Here is a 27385-nt window from a genome sequence, read left to right on the forward strand (position 1 = left end):
AAGCAGGTCTGTAGGGAAATCCAAGGGAGTAGTAGAGTGGGGAATCCAGGACAGAGTAGCAGGATGACGAGACGTGGGACTGGAGACAGGGACCAGAGTCAGAGAGGGCAGAACTGTAGCAGAGAGGATAACAGTGTCAGGCAAGGAAAACGGGTACAACAGGATCTAAATAGTAACAAATGGCTAGAAACGTAGACTGACTGAGCAGAGATCTGGCAGTATGGAAGTGGCAGGGCTGAGTATTTGTAGAGGTCTTGATTATGGAACAGGTTGCAGCTGGTGGGAACCTGCTCTGACTCCAGCACACCTGTCTCCAACCACACAATCACACAGAGAGAGAGAGAGAGAGAGGGAAAGAGCACTGGGGGAGGTGGAAGGTCAAGGAGACACAGGATGAGCAGCAGAGAGCGTTGAAGGAGCAGATGTGACACAGTGGATAGGATGGCCAATAGGATGGCCAAGCACTTTCAGTAGTTTAGTTGGAATAGGGTCCAGTAGGCAGCTTGAAGGTTTAGAGGCCATTACTATTTTCAGAGATATAGGATTAAAACACTTGAGTGTAGCCCTTGATCCTAGGTCCTGGCAGAGTTGTGTAGACTCAGGACAACTGAGCTTTGGAGGAATACGCAGATTTAAAGAGGAGTCCGTAATTTGGCAACTACCGATCATGATCTTTTCGTCAAAGAAGTTCATGAATTTATCACTGCTGAATTGAAAACCATCCTCTCTTGGGGAATGCTGCTTTTTAGTTCGCTTTGCAACAGTAACAAAAATACATGTTGGATTGTTCTTATTCTCCTCAATTAAATTGGTAAAATAGGATGATCGAGCAGCAGTGAGGGCTCTTCGATACGGTTCTGTCTTTCCAAGCTAGTCGGAAGACTTCCAGTTTGGTGGAGCAGCAGTGAGGGCTCTTCGATACGGTTCTGTCTCTCCAAGCTAGTCGGAAGACTTCCAGTTTGGTGGAGCAGCAGTGAGGGCTCTTCGATACGGTTCTGTCTTTCCAAGCTAGTCGGAAGACTTCCAGTTTGGTGGAGCAGCAGTGAGGGCTCTTCGATACGGTTCTGTCTTTCCAAGCTAGTCGGAAGACTTCCAGTTTGGTGGAGCAGCAGTGAGGGCTCTTCGATACGGTTCTGTCTTTCCAAGCTAGTCGGAAGACTTCCAGTTTGGTGGAGCAGCAGTGAGGGCTCTTCGATACGGTTCTGTCTTTCCAAGCTAGTCAGAAGACTTCCAGTTTGGTGGAGCAGCAGTGAGGGCTCTTCGATACGGCATGGTGCTGTCTTTCCAAGCTAGTCAGAAGACTTCCAGCTTGGTGGAGCAGCAGTGAGGGCTCTTCGATACGGTTCTGTCTTTCCAAGCTAGTCAGAAGACTTCCAGTTTGGTGGAGCAGCAGTGAGGGCTCTTCGATACGGTTCTGTCTCTCCAAGCTAGTCGGAAGACTTCCAGTTTGGTGTGGCGTCATTTCCGTTCCAATTTTCTGGAAGCTTGCTTCAGAGCTCGGGTATTTTCTGTGTACCAGGGAGCTAGTTTCTTATGAGAAATGTTTTTAGTTTTTAGGGGTGCAACTGCATCTAGGGTATTGCGCAAGGTTAAATTGAGTTCCTCAGTTATGTGGTTAACTGATTTTTGTCCTCTGGCGTCCTTGGGTAGACAGAGGGAATCTGGAAGGGCATCAAGCAATCTTTGTGTTGTCTGTGAATTTAAAGCACGACTTTTGATGTTCCTTGGTTGGGGTCTGAGCAGATTATTTGTTGCAATTGCAAACGTAATAAAATGGTGGTCCGATAGTCCAGGATTATGAGGAAAAACATTAATATCCACAACATTTATTCCATGGGACAAAACTAGGTCCAGAGTATGACTGTGACAGTGAGTGGGTCCAGAGACATGTTGGACAAAACCCACTGAGTCGATGATGGCTCCGAAAGCCTTTTGGAGTGGGTCTGTGGACTTTTCCATGTGAATATTAAAGTCACCAAAGATTAGATTATTATCTGCCATGACTACAAGGTCCGATAGGAATTCAGGGAACTCAGTGAGGAACGCTATATACGGCCCAGGAGGCCTGTAAACAGTAGCTATAAAAAGTGATTGAGGTATAGATTGAGGTTGAGCTGCATAGATTTCATGACTAGAAACTCAAAAGACAGAAACGCAATCATTTTTTTTGGGGGGGGGTAATTGAAATTTAAGGGGGGGCGAAATTTGGGGTGGGGGGTGACATTTGGGGGGGTCTAATTTTTTGGGGGGGGGGTGTGTTAGCAACGCGTCCCCCTTTGCGGGGGATATAGTCTCCCCCCTTTGCGGGGGATATAGTCTCCCCCCTTTGCGGGGGATATAGTCTCTAGTGTATCCAGGAGGAGAGGCCTCATTTAACACTTTTCAGTCAGGCCAATCACGTGTTTCAGTGATTGGTCATGTTTCAGTCTGGCCAATCACGTGTTTCAGTGATTGGTCATGTTTCTCTCAGGCCAATCACACCATTCATTTTTCCCCCATAGGGGATTTTAGAAACACTTATATAAGGTGGGAGGGAGGGGTGGAGCCCATGAAGTGGTGGAAGGAGGAGGAGGAGGGAGGGGTGGTGGGAGGAGGAGGAGAGGGGTGGTGGGAGGGGTGGGGAGGAAGGGTTGGTGGGAGCAGGTTTTGGGAATGCTGTTCATTTTTAGTTTTTCTTCCCAGCAAGGTGGCTAAACAGGATGTGAGAAGTTCTGAGATGCTTCTGGGGGAAGTATGTGCCTCTGGGTTACTGGGGACTTTATAATTAAATCAAATGTTATTTGTCACATGCGCCAAAAACAACAGGTGTAGTAGACCTGACAGTGAACTGCTGAATACAACAGGTTTAGTAGACCTGACAGTGAAATGCTGAATACAACAGGTGTAGTAGACCTTACAGTCAAATGCTGAATACAACAGGTGTAGTAGACCTCACAGTGAAATGCTGAATACAACAGGTGTAGTAGACCTCACAGTGAAATGCTGAATACAACAGGTGTAGTAGACCTGACAGTGAAATGCTGAATACAACAGGTGTAGTAGACCTGACAGTGAAATGCTGAATACAACAGGTGTAGTAGACCTCACAGTGAAATGCTGAATACAACAGGTGTAGTAGACCTGACAGTGAAATGCTGAATACAACAGGTGTAGTAGACCTGACAGTGAAATGCTGAATACAACAGGTGTAGTAGACCTGACAGTGAAATGCTGAATACAACAGGTGTAGTAGACCTGACAGTGAAATGCTGAATACAACAGGTGTAGTAGACCTCACAGTGAAATGCTGAATACAACAGGTGTAGTAGACCTGACAGTGAAATGCTGAATACAACAGGTGTAGTAGACCTGACAGTGAAATGCTGAATACAACAGGTGTAGTAGACCTCACAGTGAAATGCTGAGGGGGGGGTGGGGGGGTGGGGGGGGTTCTACGCTGTGTGTTTATGGATAAGGTTGGGCCCTGACTGTTTGTGTTGTTGAGAGGATTCTAGAACAGGTCAGTTGGTTTCTTACTGTCACATGAGGATTCTAGAACAGGTCAGTTGGTTTCTTACTGTCACATGAGGAATCTAGAGCAGGTCAGTTGGTTTCTTACTGTCACATGAGGATTCTAGAACAGGTCAGTTGGTTTCTTACTGTCACATGAGGATTCTAGAACAGGTCAGTAGGGTTCTTACTGTCACATGAGGATTCTAGAACAGGTCAGTTGGTATCTTACTGTATTCTGGTGATCTGAGTCAGACCTATTATTTAATATATGCTGTTGAATATCCCATGTTTCATGAGCTGAAATAAAAAATCTCAGAAATGTTCCATACGCACAAAAAAACGTGTTTCAAATGTATTTACATCCCTGTTAGTGAGCATTTCTCCTTTTACAAGACAATCCATCCACCTGACAGGTGTGGCATGTCAAGAAGCTGAATAAACAGCGTGATTATTACACAGGTGCACCTTGTGCTGAGGGACAATAAAAGGCCACTTTAAAATATGCAGTGTTGTCACACAACACAAGGCCACAGATGTCTCATGTTTTGAGGGAACGTGCAATTGGCATGCTGACTGCAGGAATGTCCATCATAGCTGTTGCCAGAGAATTAAATGTTGATTTCTCTACCATAAGCCGCCTCCAACGTTGTTTTAGAGAATTTAGAGGTAAAGTTCCATAGAGGTTTAGTGTGGAGAACTGTAATCATGCTGCTCTATCTGACAGTATAGATAACTGTAATCATGCTGCTCTATCTGACAGTATAGAGAACTGTAATCATGCTGCTCTATCTGACAGTATAGAGAACTGTAATCATGCTGCTCTATCTGACAGTATAGAGAACTGTAATCATGCTGCTCTATCTGACAGTATAGAGAACTATAATCATGCTGCTCTATCTGACAGTATAGAGAACTGTAATCATGCTGCTCTATCTGACAGTATAGAGAACTGTAATCATGCTGCTCTATCTGACAGTATAGAGAACTGTAATCATGCTGCTCTATCTGACAGTATAGAGAACTGTAATCATGCTGCTCTATCTGACAGTATAGAGAACTGTAATCATGCTGCTCTATCTGACAGTATAGAGAACTGTAATCATGCTGCTCTATCTGACAGTATAGAGAACTGTAATCATGCTGCTCTATCTGACAGTATAGAGAACTGTAATCATGCTGCTCTATCTGACAGTATAGAGAACTATAATCATGCTGCTCTATCTGACAGTATAGAGAACTGTAATCATGCTGCTCTATCTGATAGTATAGAGAACCCCCCTACTCTGTCAGATCTTCGTGGGCTACACTCAGCCTTGTCTCAGGGTAGTAAGATAGTGGTCTGTTGATATTCCTCTAGTGGTGTTGGGGCTGTGGGCATCCTGCCTGTTTGGCCCTGTCCGGAGGTAACTTTAGATGGGGCCCTGAACCCCCCTGTCTCAGAGCCCAGTATCTATGTTGCATAGCCAGGGAGCTAAGGTCAGTCTCTGATCTGTGTGTTCATAGGTATGCTCCCAGCCTGTCCGACTGGTTTCTATCTCCCCTCCTGAGGGGCGACTACACCATGCTGCTGATTCAGTTTCTGCTGTTCTACCTGCGACTGTTGAACCCTGACCTGTTCACGGGACCTTAGTAGCCACATACTCTTAAATCTCTATCTGGTACAGCCAGAAAAGGACTGGCCACCCATCAGAGCCTGGTTCCTCTCTAGGTTTCTTTCCTAGGTTCTGTCCTTTCTAGGGAGTTTTTCCTAGCCACCGTGCTTCCACACCTGCATTGCTTGCTGTTTGTGGGTTTTAGGCTGGGTTTCTGTACAGCACTTTGAGATATCAGCTGATGTAAAAAGGGCTTTATGAATAAATGTGATTGATCCCTGTTTGTTTTCAGCTGGGTTTGAATAAACATCATAACACTGAGGGTGTTTTTTGTGTTTTGTTATTAAGGGTCAGGAGTCAGTTTTTGATTGCGGTTAGTCGTTATGCGGGTCTCTTTTTTTTAAAGGAGTGATTGACGCTCATGAATGCCAGCGGAAAAACGAGTCCCGCAAGTTAGAGCCACACTGGTTGGTCAAGTCTCATTTTCTGTCATCGTACAAAACCCCCTCTGCCCAGGAGTTGCTCATCTTTAGTTCTCAGAAAGAGAGGTGAAGTTATTTGTGCATATTTTTTCATCTGAGTAGTCTACAGGTCCTAGCCGACACAACGTCTCTGATATTCTCAGGTAAGAAGCAGCTTCGATGAATTTGATTGTCATGATTGCTTGTTCAAATTGTATATACATTTTTCTTCCTATTTCAAGACATTAGTAGTCTTAGACCTAACTATGCAACTGAAAGCTGCTACATCTGTTATTAACGGGATGCTATAGGTGTAAACCCATAGATGTAGGTTAACTGTTGCCATCTGTTATTAATGGGACACTATAGGTGTAAACCCATAGATGTAGGTTAACTGTTGCCATCTGTTATTAATGGGATGCAATATGTATAAACCCATAGATGTAGGCGAACTGTTGCCATCTGTTATTAACGGGATGCTATAGGTATAACCCCATAGATGTAGGCTAACTGTTGCCATCTGTTATTAACGGGATGCTACAGGTATAAACCTATAGATGTAGGCTAACTGTTGCCATCTGTTATTAATGGGACACTATAGTTTTAAACCCATAGATGTAGGCGAACTGTGGCACTATAATGTATATGGGGAATAGGGTGCCTAAGTAGTGCGCTATACTTTTAGAAGGTTAAATAAATAATATTAATAATAATGATGATAATAATAATAATATTGATGATAATAATAATAATGATTATGATAATTATTATAATGATGATAATAATAATAATGATCATAATAATGATGATAATAATGATGATAATAATAATATTAATAATAATAATACTGATAATAATAATAATAATACTCATAATAATACTAATACTAATAATAATAATAATACTGATAATAATAATAATAATAATAATAATATTGACAATAATAGTAATGATGATGATGATGATGATAATATTAATGATAATAATAATAATAATAATGATAATAATAATGATAAGAATGATAATAATACTAATAATAATAATGATAATAATAATAATGATAATAATAATGATAATAATAATATTGATGATAACAATAATAATAATAATAATAACAATAATGATGATAATAATAGTAATGATGACGATGATAATAATGATGATAATAATAGTAATGATGGCGATGATAATAATGATGATAATAATAGTAATGATGATGATGATAATAATGATGATAATAATAGTAATGATGACAATGATAATAATGATGATAATAATAGTAATGATGACGATGATAATAATGATGATAACAATAGTAATGATGAAGAGGATAATAATGATGATAATAATAGTAATGATGAAGATGATAATAATGATGATAATAATAGTAATGATGATGATGATAATAATAGTAATGATGAAGATGATAATAATGATGATAATAATAGTAATGATGATGATGATAATAATAGTAATGATGAAGATGATAATAATGATGATAATAATAGTAATGATGAAGATGATGATAATAATGATGATAATAATAGTAATGATGATGATGATAATAGTAATGATGAAGATGATAATAATGATGATAATAATAGTAATGATGGCGATGATAATAATGATGATAATAATAGTAATGATGATGATGATAATAATGATGATAATAATAGTAATGATGACGATGATAATAATGATGATAATAATAGTAATGATGACGATGATAATAATGATGATAATAATAGTAATGATGAAGATGATGATAATAATGATGATAATAATAGTAATGATGATGATGATAATAGTAATGATGAAGATGATAATAATGATGATAATAATAGTAATGATGGAGATGATAATAATGATGATAATAATAGTAATGATGACAATGATAATAATGATGATAATAATAGTAATGATGACGATGATAATAATGATGATAATAATAGTAATGATGACGATGATAATAATGATGATAACAATAGTAATGATGAAGAGGATAATAATGATGATAATAATAGTAATGATGAAGATGATAATAATGATGATAATAATAGTAATGATGATGATGATAATAATAGTAATGATGAAGATGATAATAATGATGATAATAATAGTAATGATGATGATGATAATATTAGTAATGATGAAGATGATAATAATAGTAATGATGAAGATGATGATAATAATGATGATAATAATAGTAATGATGATGATGATAATAGTAATGATGAAGATGATAATAATGATGATAATAATAGTAATGATGAAGATGATAATAATGATGATAATAATAGTAATGATGAAGATGATAATAATGATGATAATAATAGTGAAATTAATATAAATATTAATGATAATAATAATGATAATAATAATGATAATAATAGTAATGATGAAGATGATAATATTAATGATAATAATAGTGAAATTAATATAAATATTAATGATAATAATAATGATAATAATAATGATAATAATACAGTAATCTACAGTGAAAGCAGAGCAGAGGGCTGAAGACATTGGAAGCAGGCTGATAAGACATCTACTGGTAAACACATAGGGGACACTGTTAATACAACTGAAGGTATTATAGGACTGCTGTTTGAATATCAATGAACACCATATGATTTTGGAATATGGACTAATATCTAATTAATCTTGGTCAATGACATCATCCTACGACACTGGTTAACGGAAGATCTAACGGAGTTCATGTATGATTGATGTTGTGTGGTTTACCTCAACAGAGACCTAAAAGGACATGGATATGAAGCCTCTGATGGTTCTCCTCCTGCTAGCAGGTAATACACTGTGTTTGAGTTTAGCTCCTGTAGCAGCTGGTACCACCACCTCTCCTGCAACAGCTGTCACTACCACTGTGTTTGAGTGTGTTCCTTAGTTTCATTAGGTTAAAAATGTTATGAATAAGGGGGGATAGATACTGTATATAGTGGATCTAGGTGTTGTATAAGGGGTGATAGATACTGTATATAGTGGATCTAGGTGTTGTATAAGGGGTGATAGATACTGTATATAGTGGATCTAGGTGTTGTATAAGGGGTGATAGATACTGTATATAGTGGATCTAGGTGTTGTATAAGGTGTGATATATACTGTATATAGTGGATATAGGTGTTGTATAAGGGGTGATAGATACTGTATATAGTGGATCTAGGTGTTGTATAAGGGGTGATATATACTGTATATAGTGGATATAGGTGTTGTATAAGGGGTGATAGATACTGTATATAGTGGATCTAGGTGTTGTATAAGGGGTGATAGATACTGTATATAGTGGATCTAGGTGTTGTATAAGGGGTGATAGATACTGTATATAGTGGATCTAGGTGTTGTACAGTGTATAAGGGGTGATAGATACTGTATATAGTGGATCTAGGTGTTGTATAAGGGGTGATAGATACTGTATATAGTGGATCTAGGTGTTGTATAAGGGGTGATAGGTACTGTATATAGTGGATCTAGGTGTTGTATAAGGGGTGATAGATACTGTATATAGTGGATCTAGGTGTTGTATAAGGGGTGATAGATACTGTATATAGTGGATCTAGGTGTTGTATAAGGGGTGATATATACTGTATATAGTGGATCTAGGTGTTGTATAAGGGGTGATAGATACTGTATATAGTGGATCTAGGTGTTGTATAAGGAGTGATATATACTGTATATAGTGGATCTAATTGTTGTATAAGGGGTGATAGATACTGTATATAGTGGATCTAGGTGTTGTATAAGGGGTGATAGATACTGTATATAGTGGATCTAGGTGTTGTATAAGGGGTGATAGATACTGTATATAGTGGATCTAGGTGTTGTATAAGGGGTGATAGATACTGTATATAGTGGATCTAGGTGTTGTATAAGGGGTGATAGATACTGTATATAGTGGATCTAGGTGTTGTATAAGGGGTGATAGGTACTGTATATAGTGGATCTAGGTGTTGTATAAGGGGTGATAGATACTGTATATAGTGGATCTAGGTGTTGTATAAGGGGTGATAGATACTGTATATAGTGGATATAGGTGTTGTACAGTGTATAAGGGGTGATAGATACTGTATATAGTGGATCTAGGTGTTGTATAAGGGGTGATAGATACTGTATATAGTGGATCTAGGTGTTGTTTAAGGGGTGATAGATACTGTATATAGTGGATCTAGGTGTTGTATAAGGGGTGATAGATACTGTATATAGTGGATCTAGGTGTTGTTTAAGGGGTGATAGATACTGTATATAGTGGATCTAGGTGTTGTACAGTGTATAAGGGGTGATAGATACTGTATATAGTGGATCTAGGTGTTGAATAAGGAGTGATAGGTACTGTATATAGTGGATCTAGGTGTTGTATAAGGGGTGATAGATACTGTATATAGTGGATCTAGGTGTTGTATAAGGGGTGATAGATACTGTATATAGTGGATCTAGGTGTTGAATAAGGAGTGATAGATACTGTATATAGTGGATCTAGGTGTTGTACAGTGTATAAGGAGTGATATATACTGTATATAGTGGATATAGGTGTTGTAAAAGGGGTGATATATACTGTATATAGTGGATCTAGGTGTTGTACAGTGTATAAGGAGTGATATATACTGTATATAGTGGATCTAGGTGTTGTATAAGGAGTGATATATACTGTATATAGTGGATCTAATTGTTGTATAAGGGGTGATAGATACTGTATATAGTGGATCTAGGTGTTGTATAAGGGGTGATATATACTGTATATAGTGGATCTAGGTGTTGTATAAGGGGGGATAGATACTGTATATAGTGGATCTAGGTGTTGTATAAGGAGTGATATATACTGTATATAGTGGATCTAGGTGTTGTACAGTGTATAAGGAGTGATATATACTGTATATAGTGGATCTAGGTGTTGTACAGTGTATAAGGAGTGATATATACTGTATATAGTGGATCTAGGTGTTGTATAAGGAGTGATATATACTGTATATAGTGGATCTAGGTGTTGTACAGTGTATAAGGGGTGATATATACTGTATATAGTGGATCTAGGTGTTGTATAAGGGGTGATATATACTGTATATAGTGGATCTAGGTGTTGTACAGTGTATAAGGGGTGATAGATACTGTAAATAGTGGATCTAGGTGTTGTATAAGGGGTGATATATACTGTATATAGTGGATCTAGGTGTTGTACAGTGTATAAGGGGTGATAGATACTGTAAATAGTGGATCTAGGTGTTGTATAAGGGGTGATATATACTGTATATAGTGGATCTAATTGTTGTATAAGGGGTGATAGATACTGTATATAGTGGATCTAGGTGTTGTATAAGGGGTGATATATACTGTATATAGTGGATCTAGGTGTTGTATAAGGGGTGATAGATACTGTATATAGTGGATCTAGGTGTTGTATAAGGAGTGATAGGTACTGTATATAGTGGATCTAGGTGTTGTATAAGGGGTGATATATACTGTATATAGTGGATCTAGGTGTTGTATAAGGGGGGATAGATACTGTATATAGTGGATCTAGGTGTTGTAGAGTGTATAAGGGGTGATATATACTGTATATAGTGGATCTAGGTGTTGTATAAGGGGTGATAGATACTGTATATAGTGGATCTAGGTGTTGTATAAGGGGTGATAGATACTGTATATAGTGGATCTAGGTGTTGTACAGTGTATAAGGGGTGATAGATACTGTATATAGTGGATATAGGTGTTGTAAAAGGGGTGATAGATACTGTATATAGTGGATATAGGTGTTGTACATGGTATAATGGGTGATAGATACTGTAAATAGTGGAGTGGAATGTTTTATTGTCTTAAATTATTCTAAATTGTTTTCTTACTGGACTAGTGTGTACAATATCAGCCACAACCGCCGCTCCTGCATCAGCTGTCCCCACCTCCACCAATCAGACAGCAGCTGTCCCCACCTCCAATCAGACAGCAGCTGTCCCCACCTCCACTCAGACAGCAGCTGTCCCCACCTCCACTCAGACAGCAGCTGTGACCACCTCCACTCAGACAGCAGCTGTCCCCACCTCCACTCAGACAGCAGCTGTGACCACCTCCACTCAGACAGCAGCTGTCCCCACCTCCAATCAGGCAGCAGCTGTCCCCACCTCCACTCAGACAGCAGCTGTCCCCACCTCCAATCAGGCAGCAGCTGTCCCCACCTCCACTCAGACAGCAGTTGTCCCCACCTCCACTCAGACAGCAGCTGTCACCACCACCACTCAGACAGCAGCTGTCACCACCTTCACTCAGACAGCAGCTGTCAACACCTCCACTCAGACAGCAGCTGTCAACACCACCTCTCTGTCAGCAGCTGTCACCACCAACGCAGTTCCGGCAACAGCTGTCAACACCACCTCTCTGTCAGCAGCTGTCACCACCAATGCAGCTCCGGCAACAGCATTCACCACAGCAGCTCCGACAGCAGGTGTCACCAAGCCAACTCCGGCAGCAGTCACCACTGCAGCTCCGGAACCAGCTGTCACCACCAACCCTCAGGCAGACGCTGTCACCACCAACCCTCAGGCAGAAGATGTCACCACCAACCCTCAGGCAGAAGCTGTCACCACCTCCACTCCGGCAGCAGCTGTCCCCACCACCTCTCAGACAGCAGCTGTCACCACCACCAATCTGGCAGGAGCTGTCACCACCACCGCTCAGACAGCAGCTGTCACCACCTCCACTCAGGCAGAAGCTGTCACCACCAACCCTCAGGAAGACACTGTCACCACCAACCCTCAGGCAGAAGCTGTCACCACCAACCCTCAGGCAGAAGCTGTCACCACCAACCCTCAGGCAGACGCTGTCACCACCAACCCTCAGACAGCAGCTGTCACCACCTCCACTCAGACAGCAGCTGTCACCACCTCCACTCAGACAGCAGCTGTCCCCACCTCCACCACTCAGACAGCAGCTGTCACCACCACAGCAGCTCAGGCAGAAGCTGTCCCCACCTCCACTCAGACAGCAGCTGTCCCAACCACCTCTCAGACAGCAGCTGTCACCACCTCCACTCAGACAGCAGCTGTCACCACCTCCACTCAGACAGCAGCTGTCCCAACCTCCACTCAGACAGCAGCTGTCACCACCACCAATCCTGCAGCAGCTGTCACCACCTCCACTCAGACAGCAGCTGTCACCACCTCCACTCAGACAGCAGCTGTCCCCACCTCCACTCAGACAGCAGCTGTCACCACCACCACTCAGACAGCAGCTGTCACCACCTCCACTCAGACTGCAGCTGTCCCCACCTCCACTCAGACAGCAGATGTCACCACCTCCACTCAGACAGCAGCTGTCACCACCACCACTCAGACAGCAGCTGTCACCACCTCCACTCAGACAGCAGCTGTCACCACCTCCACTCAGACAGCAGCTGTCCCCACCTCCACTCAGACAGCAGCTGTCACCACCTCCACTCAGACAGCAGCTGTCCCCACCTCCACTCAGACAGCAGCTGTCACCACCACTCAGACAGCAGCTGTCCCCACCTCCACTCAGACTGCAGCTGTCCCCACCTCCACTCAGACAGCAGCTGTCACCACCACCAATCAGACAGCAGCTGTCACCACCTCCACTCAGACAGCAGCTGCCCCCACCTCCACTCAGACAGCAGCTGTCACCACCTCCACTCAGACAGCAGCTGTCACCACCTCCACTCAGACAGCAGCTGTCCCCACCTCCACTCAGACAGCAACTGTCACCACCACCACTCCAGCAACAGCTGTCAACACCACCTCGCTGTCAGCAGCTGTCCCCACCTCCACTCAGACAGCAGCTGTCACCACCACCACTCAGACAGCAGCTGTCCCCACCTCCACTCAGACTGCAGCTGTCCCCACCTCCACTCAGACAGCAGCTGTCACCACCACCAATCAGACAGCAGCTGTCACCACCTCCACTCAGACAGCAGCTGTCCCCACCTCCACTCAGACAGCAGCTGTCACCACCTCCACTCAGACAGCAGCTGTCACCACCTCCACTCAGACAGCAGCTGTCCCCACCTCCACTCAGACAGCAGCTGTCACCACCACCACTCCAGCAACAGCTGTCAACACCACCTCTCTGTCAGCAGCTGTCACTACCTCCACTCAGACAGCACCTCTCACCAATTCAACCACCTCTCTGTCAGCAGCTGTCACCACCACCACTCAGACAGCATCTGTCCCCACCTCCACTCAGACAACAGCTGTCACCACCACCTCTCAGACAGCAGCTGTCACCACCTCTCTGTCAGCAGCTGTCACCACCACCTCTCAGACAGCAGCTGTCACCACCACCTCTCAGACAGCAGCTGTCACCACCACCTCTCAGACAGCAGCTGTCACCACCAACGCAGCTCCGGCAACAGCTGTCACCACCAACCCTCAGGCAGAAGCTGTCACCACCAACCCTCAGGCAGAAGCTGTCAACACCACCTCTCTGTCAGCAGCTGTCACCACCACCACTCAGACAGCATCTGTCCCCACCTCCACTCAGACAGCATCTGTCCCCACCTCCACTCAGACAGCAGCTGTCACCACCTCCACTCAGACAGCAGCTGTCACCACTTCCACTCAGACAGCAGCTGTCACCACCTCCACTCAGACAGCAGCTGTCCCCACCTCCACTCAGACAGCAGCTGTCACCACCACCACTCAGACAGCAGCTGTCACCACCACCACTCAGACAGCATCTGTCCCCACCTCCACTCAGACAGCAGCTGTCCCCACCTACACTCAGACAGCAGCTGTCCCCACCTCCACTCAGACAGCAGCTGTCCTCACCTCCACTCAGACAGCAGCTGTCACTACCTCCACTCAGACAGCACCTCTCACCAACGCAGTTACAGCAGAAGCTATCACCATCCCTTATCCAGCAACAGCTGTCACCACCGCATCTCTGACAGCAGTTGTCACCATGGCAACACCGGCAGCAGTCACCACAGCCGCTCCGGCAGCTGTCACCACCACCTCTCCGACAGCAGTTGTCACCATGGCAACACCGGCAGCAGTCACCACAGCCGCTCCGGCAGCAGCTGTCACCACCAACGCAACAATGGCAGCAGCTATCGCCATCAATTCTCCAGCAACAGCTTTCAGCACAGCAGCTCCGACAGCAGGTGTCACCACTGCAGCTCCGGAACCAGCTGTCACCACCAACCCTCAGGCAGAAGCTGTCACCACCAACCCTCAGGCAGAAGCTGTCACCACCAACACTCAGGCAGACGCTGTCACCACCAACCCTCAGGCAGACGCTGTCACCACCAACCCTCAGACAGCAGCTGTCACCACCTCCACTCAGACAGCAGTTGTCCCCACCTCCACTCAGACAGCAGCTGTCACCACCACCACTCAGACAGCAGTTGTCACCACCTCCACTCAGACAGCAGTTGTCCCCACCTCCACTCAGACAGCAGCTGTCACCACCTCCACTCAGACAACAGCTGTCACCACCTCCACTCAGACAGCAGCTGTCACCACCCCCACTCCTGCAGCAGCTGTCACCACCACCACCACTCCTCCAGCAGCTGGTACCACCACCACTCCTGCAGCAGCTGTCACCACCACCACTCCTGCAGCAGCTGGTACCACCACCACCACTCCAGCAGCTGGTACCACCACCACCACTCCAGCAGCTGTCACCACCACCACTCCTTCAGCAGCTGTCACCACCACCACTCCTGCAGCAGCTGTTACCACCACCACCACTTCAGCAGCTTTCACCACCACCAATTCGGCAGCAGCTGTCCCCACCTCCACTCAGACAGCAGCTGTCCCCACCTCCACTCAGACAGCAGCTTTCACCACCACCAATCCGGCAGCAGCTGTCACCACCTCCACTCAGACAGCAGCTGTCCCCACCTCCACTCAGACAGCAGCTGTCACCATCTCCACTCAGACAGCAGCTGTCCCCACCTCCACTCAGACAGCAGCTGTCACCACCTCCACTCAGACAGCAGCTGTCACCAACACCAATCCGGCAGCAGCTGTCACCACCTCCACTCAGACAGCAGCTGTCCCCACCTCCACTCAGACAGCAGCTGGTACCGCCACCACTCCTGCAGCAGCTGTCCCCACCACCACTCCTCCAGCAGCTGGTACCACCACCACTCCTCCAGCAGCTGGTAACACCACCACTCCTCCAGCAGCTGTCACCACCACCACTCCTCCAGCAGCTGTCACCACCACCACTCCTCCAGCAGCTGGTACCACCACCACTCCTCGAGCAGCTGTCACCACCCCCACTCCTGCAGCAGCTGTCACCACCACCACCACTCCTCCAGCAGCTGGTACCACCACCACTCCTGCAGCAGCTGTCACCACCACTCCTGCAGCAGCTGGTGCCACCACCACTCCTGCAGCAGCTGTCACCACCATTCCTGCAGCAGCTGGTACCACCACCACTCCTGCAGCAGCTGGTACCACCACCACTCCTGCAGCAGCTGTCACCACCATTCCTGCAGCAGCTGGTACCACCACCATTCCTGCAGCAGCTGTCACCACCACTCCTGCAGCAGCTGGTACCACCACCACTCCTGCAGCAGCTGGTACCACCAACACTCCTCCAGCAGCTGGTACCACCACCACTCCTGCAGCAGCTGTCACCACCACTCCTGCAGCAGCTGTCACCACCACCACTCCTGCAGCAGCTGTCACTACCACCACTCCTTCAGCAGCTGTCACCACCACCACTCCTGCAGCAGCTGTCACTACCACCACTCCTGCAGCAGCTGTCACCACCACCAGTCCTGCAGCAGCAGTCACCACCACCACCCCTGCAGCAGCTGTCACCACCACCAGTCCTGCAGCAGCTGTCACCACCACCGCCCCTGCAGCAGCTGTCACCACCACCACTCCTGCAGCAGCAGTCACCACCACCGCCCCTGCAGCAGCTGTCACCACCACCACTCCTGCAGCAGCTGTCACTACCACCACTCCAGTAGCAGCTGTCACCACCACCACTCCTTCAGCAGCTGTCACCACCACCACTCCTGCAGCAGCTGTCACTACCACCACTCCAGTAGCAGCTGTCACCACCACCACTCCTTCAGCAGCTGTCACCACCACCATTCCTGCAGCAGCTGTCACCACCGCAGCTTCGGCAGCAACCACTTCCGCTGCTGTCGCATCACCTGACCCTCCATCTTCTAGTGAAGGAACAATGAGTCTTCAGTTCCGTCTCAACCAGACGTTCACCTCAGATCTTTCCAACACTTCCTCTTCAGGGTTCAAGACTCTGGCTGACAAAGTGACCTCTGAGGTAAGTATCGGGCGATTCCACGCCAGCGTAGGTAGGAAAATATTTCTGGTAGCTCAGATTTTCACACAGAAACTTCAATGGGAGTCTGTTTACTTTTGTATCACAAACCATTTACCAGGATGTAATGTCAGGCCCTTTATAGACCTGCATCTCAGTGCTAGAGGTGTCACTACAGACCCTGGTTCGATTCCTGGCTGTATCACAGCGGTCTAAGGCACTGCATCTCAGTGCTAGAGGCATCACTAGAGACCATGGTTCGATTCCAGGCTTTATCACAACAGGTCGTTATTGGGAGTCCCATAGGGTGGTGCACAATTGGCCCAGCGTCGTCCTGGTTGTGATTTTTTTTTTTTTTCCTACAATGTGATTTTCTGGAGAAAAAAAATCTAATTTTGTCTGTCATAGTTGTAGTGTACCTATGATGAAAATTACAGGCCTCTCTCATCTTTTTAAGTGGGAGAACTTGCACAATTGGTGGCTGACTAAATACTTTTTTGCCCAACTGTAAATGTAAGTGTCCCTTTTAGACCTGTACATACCTCCTGTAAAACCCTATCATCAGTGAGCATGTACATGCCTCCTGTAAAACCCTATCATCAGTGAGCCTGTACATGCCTCCTGTAAAACCCTATCATCAGTGATCCTGTACATGCCTCCTGTAAAACCCTATCATCAGTGAGCCTGTACATGCCCCCTGTAAAACCCTATCATTAGTGAGCCTGTACATACCTCCTGTAAAACCCTATCATCAGTTATCCTGTACATACCTCCTGTAAAACCCTATCATCAGTTATCCTGTACATGCCTCCTGTAAAACCCTATCATCAGTGAGCCTGTACATGCCTCCTGTAAAACCCTATCATCAGTGAGCCTGTACATGCCTCCTGTAAAACCCTATCATCAGTGAGCCTGTACATGCCTCCTGTAAAACCCTATCATCAGTGAGCCTGTACATGCCCCCTGTAAAACCCTATCATTAGTGAGCCTGTACATACCTCCTGTAAAACCCTATCATCAGTTATCCTGTACATACCTCCTGTAAAACCCTATCATCAGTGATCCTGTACATGCCTCCTGTAAAACCCTATCATCAGTGAGCCTGTACATGCCTCCTGTAAAACCCTATCATCAGTGAGCCTGTACATGCCTCCTGTAAAACCCTATAATCAGTGATCCTGTACATGCCTCCTGTAAAACCCTATCATCAGTTATCCTGTACATGCCTCCTGTAAAACCCTATCATCAGTTATCCTGTACATGACTCCTGTAAAACCTTATCATCAGTTATCCTGTACATGCCTCCTGTAAAAAGTTATCATCAGTTATCCTGTACATGCCTCCTGTAAAACCCTATCATCAGTGAGCTTGTACATGCCTCCTGTAAAACCCTATCATCAGTTATCCTGTACATGCCTCCTGTAAAACCCTATCATCAGTTATCCTGTACATGACTCCTGTAAAACCTTATCATCAGTTATCCTGTACATGCCTCCTGTAAAAAGTTATCATCAGTTATCCTGTACATGCCTCCTGTAAAACCCTATCATCAGTGAGCCTGTACATGCCTCCTGTAAAACCCTATCATCAGTTATCCTGTACATGCCTCCTGTAAAACCCTATCATACCTTAACATCAGTTATCCTGTACATGCCTCCTGTAAGACCCTATCATCAGTGAGCCTGTACATGCCTCCTGTAAAACCTTATCATCAGTTATCCTGTACATGCCTCCTGTAAAACCCTATCATCAGTGAGCCTGTACATGCCTCCTGTAAAACCCTATCATCAGTTATCCTGTACATGCCTCCTGTAAAACCCTATCATCAGTTATCCTGTACATGCCTCCTGTAAAACCCTATCATCAGTTATCCTGTACATGCCTCCTGTAAAACCCTATCATACCTTAACATCAGTTATCCTGTACATGCCTCCTGTAAAACCCTATCATCAGTGAGCCTGTACATGCCTCCTGTAAAACCTTATCATCAGTTATCCTGTACATGCCTCCTGTAAAACCCTATCATCAGTGAGCCTGTACATGCCTCCTGTAAAACCTTATCATCAGTTATCCTGTACATGCCTCCTGTAAAACCCTATCATCAGTGAGCCTGTACATGCCTCCTGTAAAACCCTATCATCAGTGAGCCTGTACATGCCTCCTGTAAAACCTTATCATCAGTTATCCTGTACATGCCTCCTGTAAAACCCTATCATCAGTGAGCCTGTACATGCCTCCTGTAAAACCCTATCATCAGTTATCCGTACATGCCAAGTCAAAAAGGTTACTATTGAGAGGTCTATTTACTATGAAAGACAATTAAATCCAAAACTTCTATTAATGCCGTCAAGGACCCTGTTTTCATTGAACCGTTGATCATCCTATCTTTCAACGCAGGTGAAAAAGGTTTTTGCTCAGACCTCAGGCTTCCGTCGTTCCATTGTCAACTCATTCAGGTAAGAGTATGAATTCTCATTACTGATTGACTAGGTTTCTGTTCTACCTTCTGTTATTTGTACTACTACATTGATGTTGATTGCTGCATCGTTGGGTTTAAGGCTTGCAAGAAAAGGCATTTCACTGGACTTGTGCACATGACATTAAAACTTTGACGATTCTGTTGATGACGATATTGATTTCTGAGGGTTGTCCATTTTCTCTCCTTCTCCTGAGTAGGAGTGGATCTGTAGTTACCGACATGACCCTCGTGTTCGACAACCAAACTTCGGTTCCCAGCTCAAGCAACGCACAAGTAACTTTCACCAACAGTTCCACCTCCCTGAACATTCTATCAGGCAGCATCATTTTTGGTAGGTATTCACCGCCAGGTGTGGATTGGCCATCTGGCATTTCGGGCAAATGCCCAGATGGGCTGGTCCATTTTCAGCCCAATGGGCCTGTCTAATGTGTAATGTGTAATGTGGGTTTTTTGGGGCAAAACGTTATAATTATCTGGCTAACAATTTGTGGCAAAAAAATGAGCCAATGTGTTAGAAATGCCAGGACCGATTTCTGGTCCCAGTCCGCCCCTGTTTCACTGTCACCGTACACATCTATACGAGCAAAGTCAACATTTGAACAGAAACATGAAAAGACAATCCACTTTTGTAATTTACTGACCAATATCTCTGTTTTTCCTACTTTTTCAGGGTCATCAACCACATCAGGAAGTGCTCCCCGACCCACTTCCTTCTCTCTGGCTGCCTTGCCTCTCAGTTTGGCTCTGTTAATGGTACAGCTGCTGGCTAGCTAATAGACTGGGACATAGCTGCTGTGGCTCTGCTAGCTACTAGGCTAGCTAATAGCCTGGGACATAGCTGCTGTGGCTCTGCTAGCTGGTAGGCTAGCTAATAGCCTGGGGCATAGCTGTTGTGGCTCTGCTAGCTACTAGGCTAGCTAATAGCCTGGGACATAGCGCTGTGGCTCTGCTAGCTACTAGGCTAGCTAATAGCCTGGGACATAGCTGCTGTGGCTCTGCTAGCTGCTGGCTAACCAATAGCCTGGGGCATAGCTGATGTGGCTGATGAGGTTTAACCAATCAACAGTTTCTCATAGATACAGCCTTAAAGCTAGAATCCTTAGTTGCTACACCCATTTTTTTACTTATAAATTAATTATATTTACCCATTGATTCTAGAAGAATATAACATATGAATACCTCATGAGTTTAGCTCAACTGTCGTACCCCATCAGAACCCACAATATAAGCTTGTTTTACCCCAATGTTTCTAAACAATGCAAACAAACACTGTACAGCTTTAAAACATTATTAAAACTATAATTCTGATATCATGGATGGTCAGTCCTGGCATCCATAGCTCTGTCTATGAATTTGAGAGTGGTCACATTTTTATTACCAAAAAAAACAGAGCAGGTGTGAATTTGTTATTATTTCAGCTAATAAGGACTCTAACTTTAAGATGAATTACCTGCTTAAAGCACAAATTCAATTTGAGAGTTATTATTTCTATACCACTTCCTCGTTCTGAACTTCTAATGCCAGTGGGTGTGGCTTCGTGACAATGATCAAGAGCAGCTGCTCACCGATTGGACAGCTCCAATGCAGTGACCCCTCCGACCAGGATATGCATGTGTGGTCAGAACTGATTTGATTGAAGCGAGGCCCTTATCTTTCAAATTACTATTATTTAACACTTAACCATATAACAGACTAAAATGAATTATGTAAATTATTAATTTGCACCAGGTACAAAGCAACTTGCACACTATATATCAGTGAATTTAAAAAATAATAAAAAACCTGAAAAATTACAAAAACTTTCCACAATTTGTTTGCTTTTTAAAAACTTGATCAATATGAAATATGAAATATGATCAAATAAAACATTTAAAAATATTAACTGATGTAACTCTATTTACAATTAAAATTCATCAAGACTGGGATGATATTTACTTTGAGTGATTTTGGGCATATCACTGAAAATGTGGACCACTTCAATGTTTTAAAACTGTTGTAGAGCCTCTCCTGGTTTGTACTTGTCTTGTTATTATTAAATCTAATATATTATGTAACACTCGTAGAATATAGATTTGTCTTTTTTTTCATTACTGGTTGAATATAATGACATTTTGGGTTGCATGTAACGACATCTCAATATCCTTCATGGGGTACATCTCAATAATCTGGTCTAATATCCTTCTAGGGGTACATCTCAATAATCTGGTATGATATCCTTCTAGGGGTACATCTCAATAATCTGGTCTAATATCCTTCTAGGGGTAAATCTCAATAATCTAGTCTAATATTCTTCTAGGGGTACATCTCAATAGTGTGCTTATAATTTCATTATTCCAATATGTTTTCATTAATTGAATTCACTTATTCTATTTAATGAGAATTTGTAAGATTCTTATTTGCATAAAATAGACAGAGACCAGTCTTATCAAAAATAGATAATAGTATTTATTCTCGGAGCGCACTGCCATGTAACCACGAACAACAGTTTATATACAATATATGACATCACAGGTCATAAAATATTCTAAAATATTATATTATTATAAAATATTCTTTGTCCCAACAGTTCAAAGTTCATTCGAGATAACTTCCGAAGGTTTTTCATCCATCACTCTTCAGCAGACAGTTCCAGCTAATGGAAAACCTAAGAAAACACACAATGTCTTATCTGAACATTCCTGTGCTAAGTTGAGTCGGTTCAACCAGGGTTAATTACCCTTTCTGCTTACTTTAAAAAAAAACACTTCCAATCTTCTCCAACCTGGCTGGAATGGTAATTATTTAATGTAATTACCCCCCTGTTACATGCTCCACAATCCCTCACTTATGAATTCATATTGTTAATCAGATATGATAAAACAGAGTATAAGTTTACTTAGTTACAGTTCTATTTAAAATGGGGATATTGTTTAGTCATTTATTCATAAAATTCTTAACAATCCACCCTAAAATGACAAAACAATTCATACCATCATTAAACACTATATGGAAACGTCAATGATATACTAGAATAAAACAATATCAATGATAAACTAGAATAAAACAATATCAATGATAAACTAGAATAAAACAATATCAATGATAAACTAGAATAAAACAATATCAATGATAAACTAGAATAAAACAATATCAATGATAAACTAGAATAAAACAATATCAATGATAAACTAGAATAAAACAATATCAATGATATACTAGAATAAAACAATATCAATGATAAACTAGAATAAAACAATATCAATGATAAACTAGAATAAAACAATATCAATGATATACTAGAATATAACAATATCAATGATAAACTAGAATAAAACAATATCAATGATAAACTAGAATAAAACAATATCAATGATAAACTAGAATAAAACAATATCAATGATAAACTAGAATAAAACAATATCAATGATAAACTAGAATAAAACAATATCAATGATAAACTAGAATAAAACAATATCAATGATAAACTAGAATAAAACAATATCAATGATAAACTAGAATAAAACAATATCAATGATATACTAGAATAAAACAATATCAATGATAAACTAGAATAAAACAATATCAATGATAAACTAGAATAAAACAATATCAATGATAAACTAGAATAAAACAATATCAATGATAAACTAGAATAAAACAATATCAATGATAAACTAGAATAAAACAATATCAATGATATACTAGAATAAAACAATATCAATGATAAACTAGAATAAAACAATATCAATGATAAACTAGAATAAAACAATATCAATGATAAACTAGAATAAAACAATATCAATGATAAACTAGAATAAAACAATATCAATGATAAACTAGAATAAAACAATATCAATGATATACTAGAATAAAACAATATCAATGATATACTAGAATAAAACAATATCAATGATAAACTAGAATAAAACAATATCAATGATAAACTAGAATAAAACAATATCAATGATATACTAGAATAAAACAATATCAATGATAAACTAGAATAAAACAATATCAATGATAAACTAGAATAAAACAATATCAATGATAAATCAATGAATAAAACAATATCAATGATATAGAATAAAACAATATCAATGATAAACTAGAATAAAACAATATCAATGATAAACTAGAATAAAACAATATCAATGAATAAAACAATATCAATGATATACTAGAATAAAACAATATCAATGATAAACTAGAATAAAACAATATCAATGATATACTAGAATAAAACAATATCAATGATAAACTAGAATAAAACAATATCAATGATAAACTAGAATAAAACAATATCAATGATATACTAGAATAAAACAATATCAATGATATACTAGAATAAAACAATATCAATGATAAACTAGAATAAAACAATATCAATGATATACTAGAATAAAACAATATCAATGATATACTAGAATAAAACAATATCAATGATAAACTAGAATAAAACAATATCAATGATATACTAGAATAAAACAATATCAATGATATACTAGAATAAAACAATATCAATGATATACTAGAATAAAACAATATCAATGATAAACTAGAATAAAACAATATCAATGATATACTAGAATAAAACAATATCAATGATAAACTAGAATAAAACTAGAATAAAACAATATCAATGATAAACTAGAATAAAACAATATCAATGAATAAAACAATATCAATGATAAACTAGAATAAAACAATATCAATGATATAGAATAAAACTAGAATAAAACAATATCAATGATAAACTAGAATAAAACAATATCAATGATAAACTAGAATAAAACAATATCAATGATAACTAGAATAAAACAATATCAATGATATACTAGAATAAAACAATATCAATGATAAACTAGAATAAAACAATATCAATGATAAACTAGAATAAAACAATATCAATGATAAACTAGAATAAAACAATATCAATGATAAACTAGAATAAAACAATATCAATGATAAACTAGAATAAAACAATATCAATGATAAACTAGAATAAAACAATATCAATGATAAACTAGAATAAAACAATATCAATGATAAACTAGAATAAAACAATATCAATGATAAAGAATAAAACTAGAATAAAACAATATCAATGATAAACTAGAATAAAACAATATCAATGATAAACTAGAATAAAACAATATCAATGATAAACTAGAATAAAACAATATCAATGATAAACTAGAATAAAACAATATCAATGATAAACTAGAATAATACTAGAATAAAACAATATCAATGATAAACTAGAATAAAACAATATCAATGATAAACTAGAATAAAACAATATCAATGATAAACTAGAATAAAACAATATCAATGATAAACTAGAATAAAACAATATCAATGATAAACTAGAATAAAACAATATCAATGATATACTAGAATAAAACAATATCAATGATAAACTAGAATAAAACAATATCAATGATATACTAGAATAAAACAATATCAATGATATACTAGAATAAAACAATATCAATGATAAACTAGAATAAAACAATATCAATGATAAACTAGAATAAAACAATATCAATGATATACTAGAATAAAACAATATCAATGATATACTAGAATAAAACAATATCAATGATAAACTAGAATAAAACAATATCAATGATAAACTAGAATAAAACAATATCAATGATATACTAGAATAAAACAATATCAATGATAAACTAGAATAAAACAATATCAATGATAAACTAGAATAAAACAATATCAATGATATACTAGAATAAAACAATATCAATGATATACTAGAATAAAACAATATCAATGATAAACTAGAATAAAACAATATCAATGATAAACTAGAATAAAACAATATCAATGATAAACTAGAATAATACTAGAATAAAACAATATCAATGATATACTAGAATAAAACAATATCAATGATATACTAGAATAATACTAGAATAAAACAATATCAATGATATACTAGAATAAAACAATATCAATGATATACTAGAATAATACTAGAATAAAACAATATCAATGATATACTAGAATAAAACAATATCAATGATAAACTAGAATAAAACAATATCAATGATAAACTAGAATAAAACAATATCAATGATAAACTAGAATAAAACAATATCAATGATAAACTAGAATAAAACAATATCAATGATATACTAGAATAAAACAAATCAATGATATACTAGAATAAAACAATATCAATGATATACTAGAATAAAACAATATCAATGATAAACTAGAATAAAACAATATCAATGATATACTAGAATAAAACAATATCAATGATATACTAGAATAAAACAATATCAATGATAAACTAGAATAAAACAATATCAATGATAAACTAGAATAAAACAATATCAATGATAAACTAGAATAAAACAATATCAATGATAAACTAGAATAAAACAAATCAATGATAAACTAGAATAAAACAATATCAATGATAAACTAGAATAAAACAATATCAATGATATACTAGAATAAAACAATATCAATGATAAACTAGAATAAAACAATATCAATGATAAACTAGAATAAAACAATATCAATGATATACTAGAATAAAACAATATCAATTATAAACTAGAATAAAACAATATCAATGATAAACTAGAATAAAACAATATCAATGATATACTAGAATAAAACAATATCAATTATAAACTAGAATAAAACAATATCAATGATAAACTAGAATAAAACAATATCAATGATATACTAGAATAAAACAATATCAATGATAAACTAGAATAAAACAATATCAATGATAAACTAGAATAAAACAATATCAATGATAAACTAGAATAAAACAATATCAATGATATACTAGAATAATACAATATCAATACATGTATTTACACACAATCAGAAACTTAAATCTACTTATCAGGATTTTCCGTTACAATCTTCATAAAAAAAAACAGTCTATACATTGAAACAAGAAACCATCTAAATTCCCTAAACATCAAATATGGTCGTGAGTGAAAGGATCCGGACTCTTCTATCAGGTCCGGAGCCATGCATTCATCATTCCACTGGTCAGAGTTTAGAGTAGGTCCATATTTCACCATGTGAAGTGTTGTATTCCACTGGTCAGAGTTTAGAGTAGGTCCATATTTCACCATGTGAAGTGTTGTATTCCACTGGTCAGAGTTTAGAGTAGGTCCATATTTCACCATCGGTTATCATAGAATAATCCAGAATCCTAGAAATGAGTACCTTTCTCACAACATCCACACAAAACTAACACATTCACACAGGTGAAGGTAGCCCAAAAACACAGTAATCATTACATTTTTTCCATCTTCCAAACACATTGTCAACCCAATTAGCCAGAGAAGTATCCACCCCTGAGTTCACTGCCAACTCGTGAGCTATGGTGTGTAAACCAGCCAAGGCCTTGGTCACCGATCCATCCGGAGCTGTCTCATTGGTGGCCAAACTACCTCCATACACTCCCAACCTTTTCAGCCAGCGAACATATCCAAGACTGTTCTATTCTGCCAAGCCATTCATTACATCTCCGGTATAATTGATGAAGCGCTGTGGATTATAATAGTTATAATTGATCCAATCCACGTTCTCATTGACAGTGGACCACCAAAAAATACTTGACTCTAATCCTGCCAGGATCTGATTTCCAGCTTTGAACTCATCTGTCCCGTGGAATCCCATTATCAATATAAACTCAATCATCAAAAAAGACCCAGACGGAGTACTTCTTTTCTCCCGCTTGGCCAACTTCAGGTCATGGTGTTGAATGAGTGTGAAAGGCATTCCCAGATGTACCAGTCCAATTAGCAGGTAATACTCGGCCATAACGTCATTCCCCCACACAACCACCTGATGTCAGCCCTGGGCCTCCTTATCTTACTGAAATCCCAAGATCTCAACCAACCTGCCAAATCACTCATTTGTCGCATCAGAAGTAACATTCTCTGTCCTATTGCAGGTACTGACTCCCCCACATATTTCCCAGAAGTACTATACCGAATCAAACAGTAAACAGTCTATCCTTGCCTCTGTGAAAAGAGGAAGCCTAGATTTCAGAGAAACATGTGGATATAAATAGTGCAGATCCATACAACTGTTATTACCTGGCATTCCCTCTTCCTTAAATAGCA

General features: G+C 40.1%; 2 protein-coding genes across 2 annotated transcripts; both read left to right on the forward strand.

Moving 5' to 3' along the window:
• The first annotated feature begins 8312 nt into the window (after nucleotides 1–8312).
• Nucleotides 8313–14447, forward strand: LOC139375502 (uncharacterized). Its single transcript, XM_071117333.1, has 5 exons — nucleotides 8313–8352; nucleotides 11403–11740; nucleotides 11843–12616; nucleotides 13850–13986; nucleotides 14177–14447. The coding sequence occupies exons 1-5, from the start codon at nucleotides 8313–8315 to the stop codon at nucleotides 14445–14447; spliced, it is 1560 nt and encodes a 519-aa protein (XP_070973434.1).
• Nucleotides 14448–16599: 2152 nt separating this feature from the next.
• On the forward strand, nucleotides 16600–20054 carry LOC139375503 (adhesion G-protein coupled receptor F1-like). Its single transcript, XM_071117334.1, has 4 exons — nucleotides 16600–16804; nucleotides 19199–19257; nucleotides 19478–19611; nucleotides 19951–20054. Exons 1-4 carry the CDS (start codon nucleotides 16706–16708, stop codon nucleotides 20052–20054), a joined length of 396 nt encoding a protein of 131 aa, XP_070973435.1. The 5' UTR covers nucleotides 16600–16705.
• Nucleotides 20055–27385: the final 7331 nt, after the last annotated feature.

The sequence above is a fragment of the Oncorhynchus clarkii genome, chromosome 19, assembly GCF_045791955.1.
Source record: "Oncorhynchus clarkii lewisi isolate Uvic-CL-2024 chromosome 19, UVic_Ocla_1.0, whole genome shotgun sequence".
NCBI lineage: Eukaryota > Metazoa > Chordata > Actinopteri > Salmoniformes > Salmonidae > Oncorhynchus > Oncorhynchus clarkii.

Bases quoted from the DNA above. Each gene is read 5' to 3' on its own strand.
- LOC139375502 (XM_071117333.1), top strand. From the start codon at position 8,313: ATGGATATGAAGCCTCTGATGGTTCTCCTCCTGCTAGCAG. The intron at 8,353-11,402 runs GTAATACACTGT...TTACTGGACTAG, and splicing joins GGTTCTCCTCCTGCTAGCAG to TGTGTACAATATCAGCCACA. The intron at 12,617-13,849 runs GTCCCAACCTCC...ACCACCTCTCAG, and splicing joins CCTCCACTCAGACAGCAGCT to ACAGCAGCTGTCACCACCAC.
- LOC139375503 (XM_071117334.1), top strand. From the start codon at position 16,706: ATGAGTCTTCAGTTCCGTCTCAACCAGACGTTCACCTCAGATCTTTCC. The intron at 19,258-19,477 runs GTAAGAGTATGA...TCTCCTGAGTAG, and splicing joins TCCATTGTCAACTCATTCAG to GAGTGGATCTGTAGTTACCG. The intron at 19,612-19,950 runs GTAGGTATTCAC...CTACTTTTTCAG, and splicing joins ATCAGGCAGCATCATTTTTG to GGTCATCAACCACATCAGGA.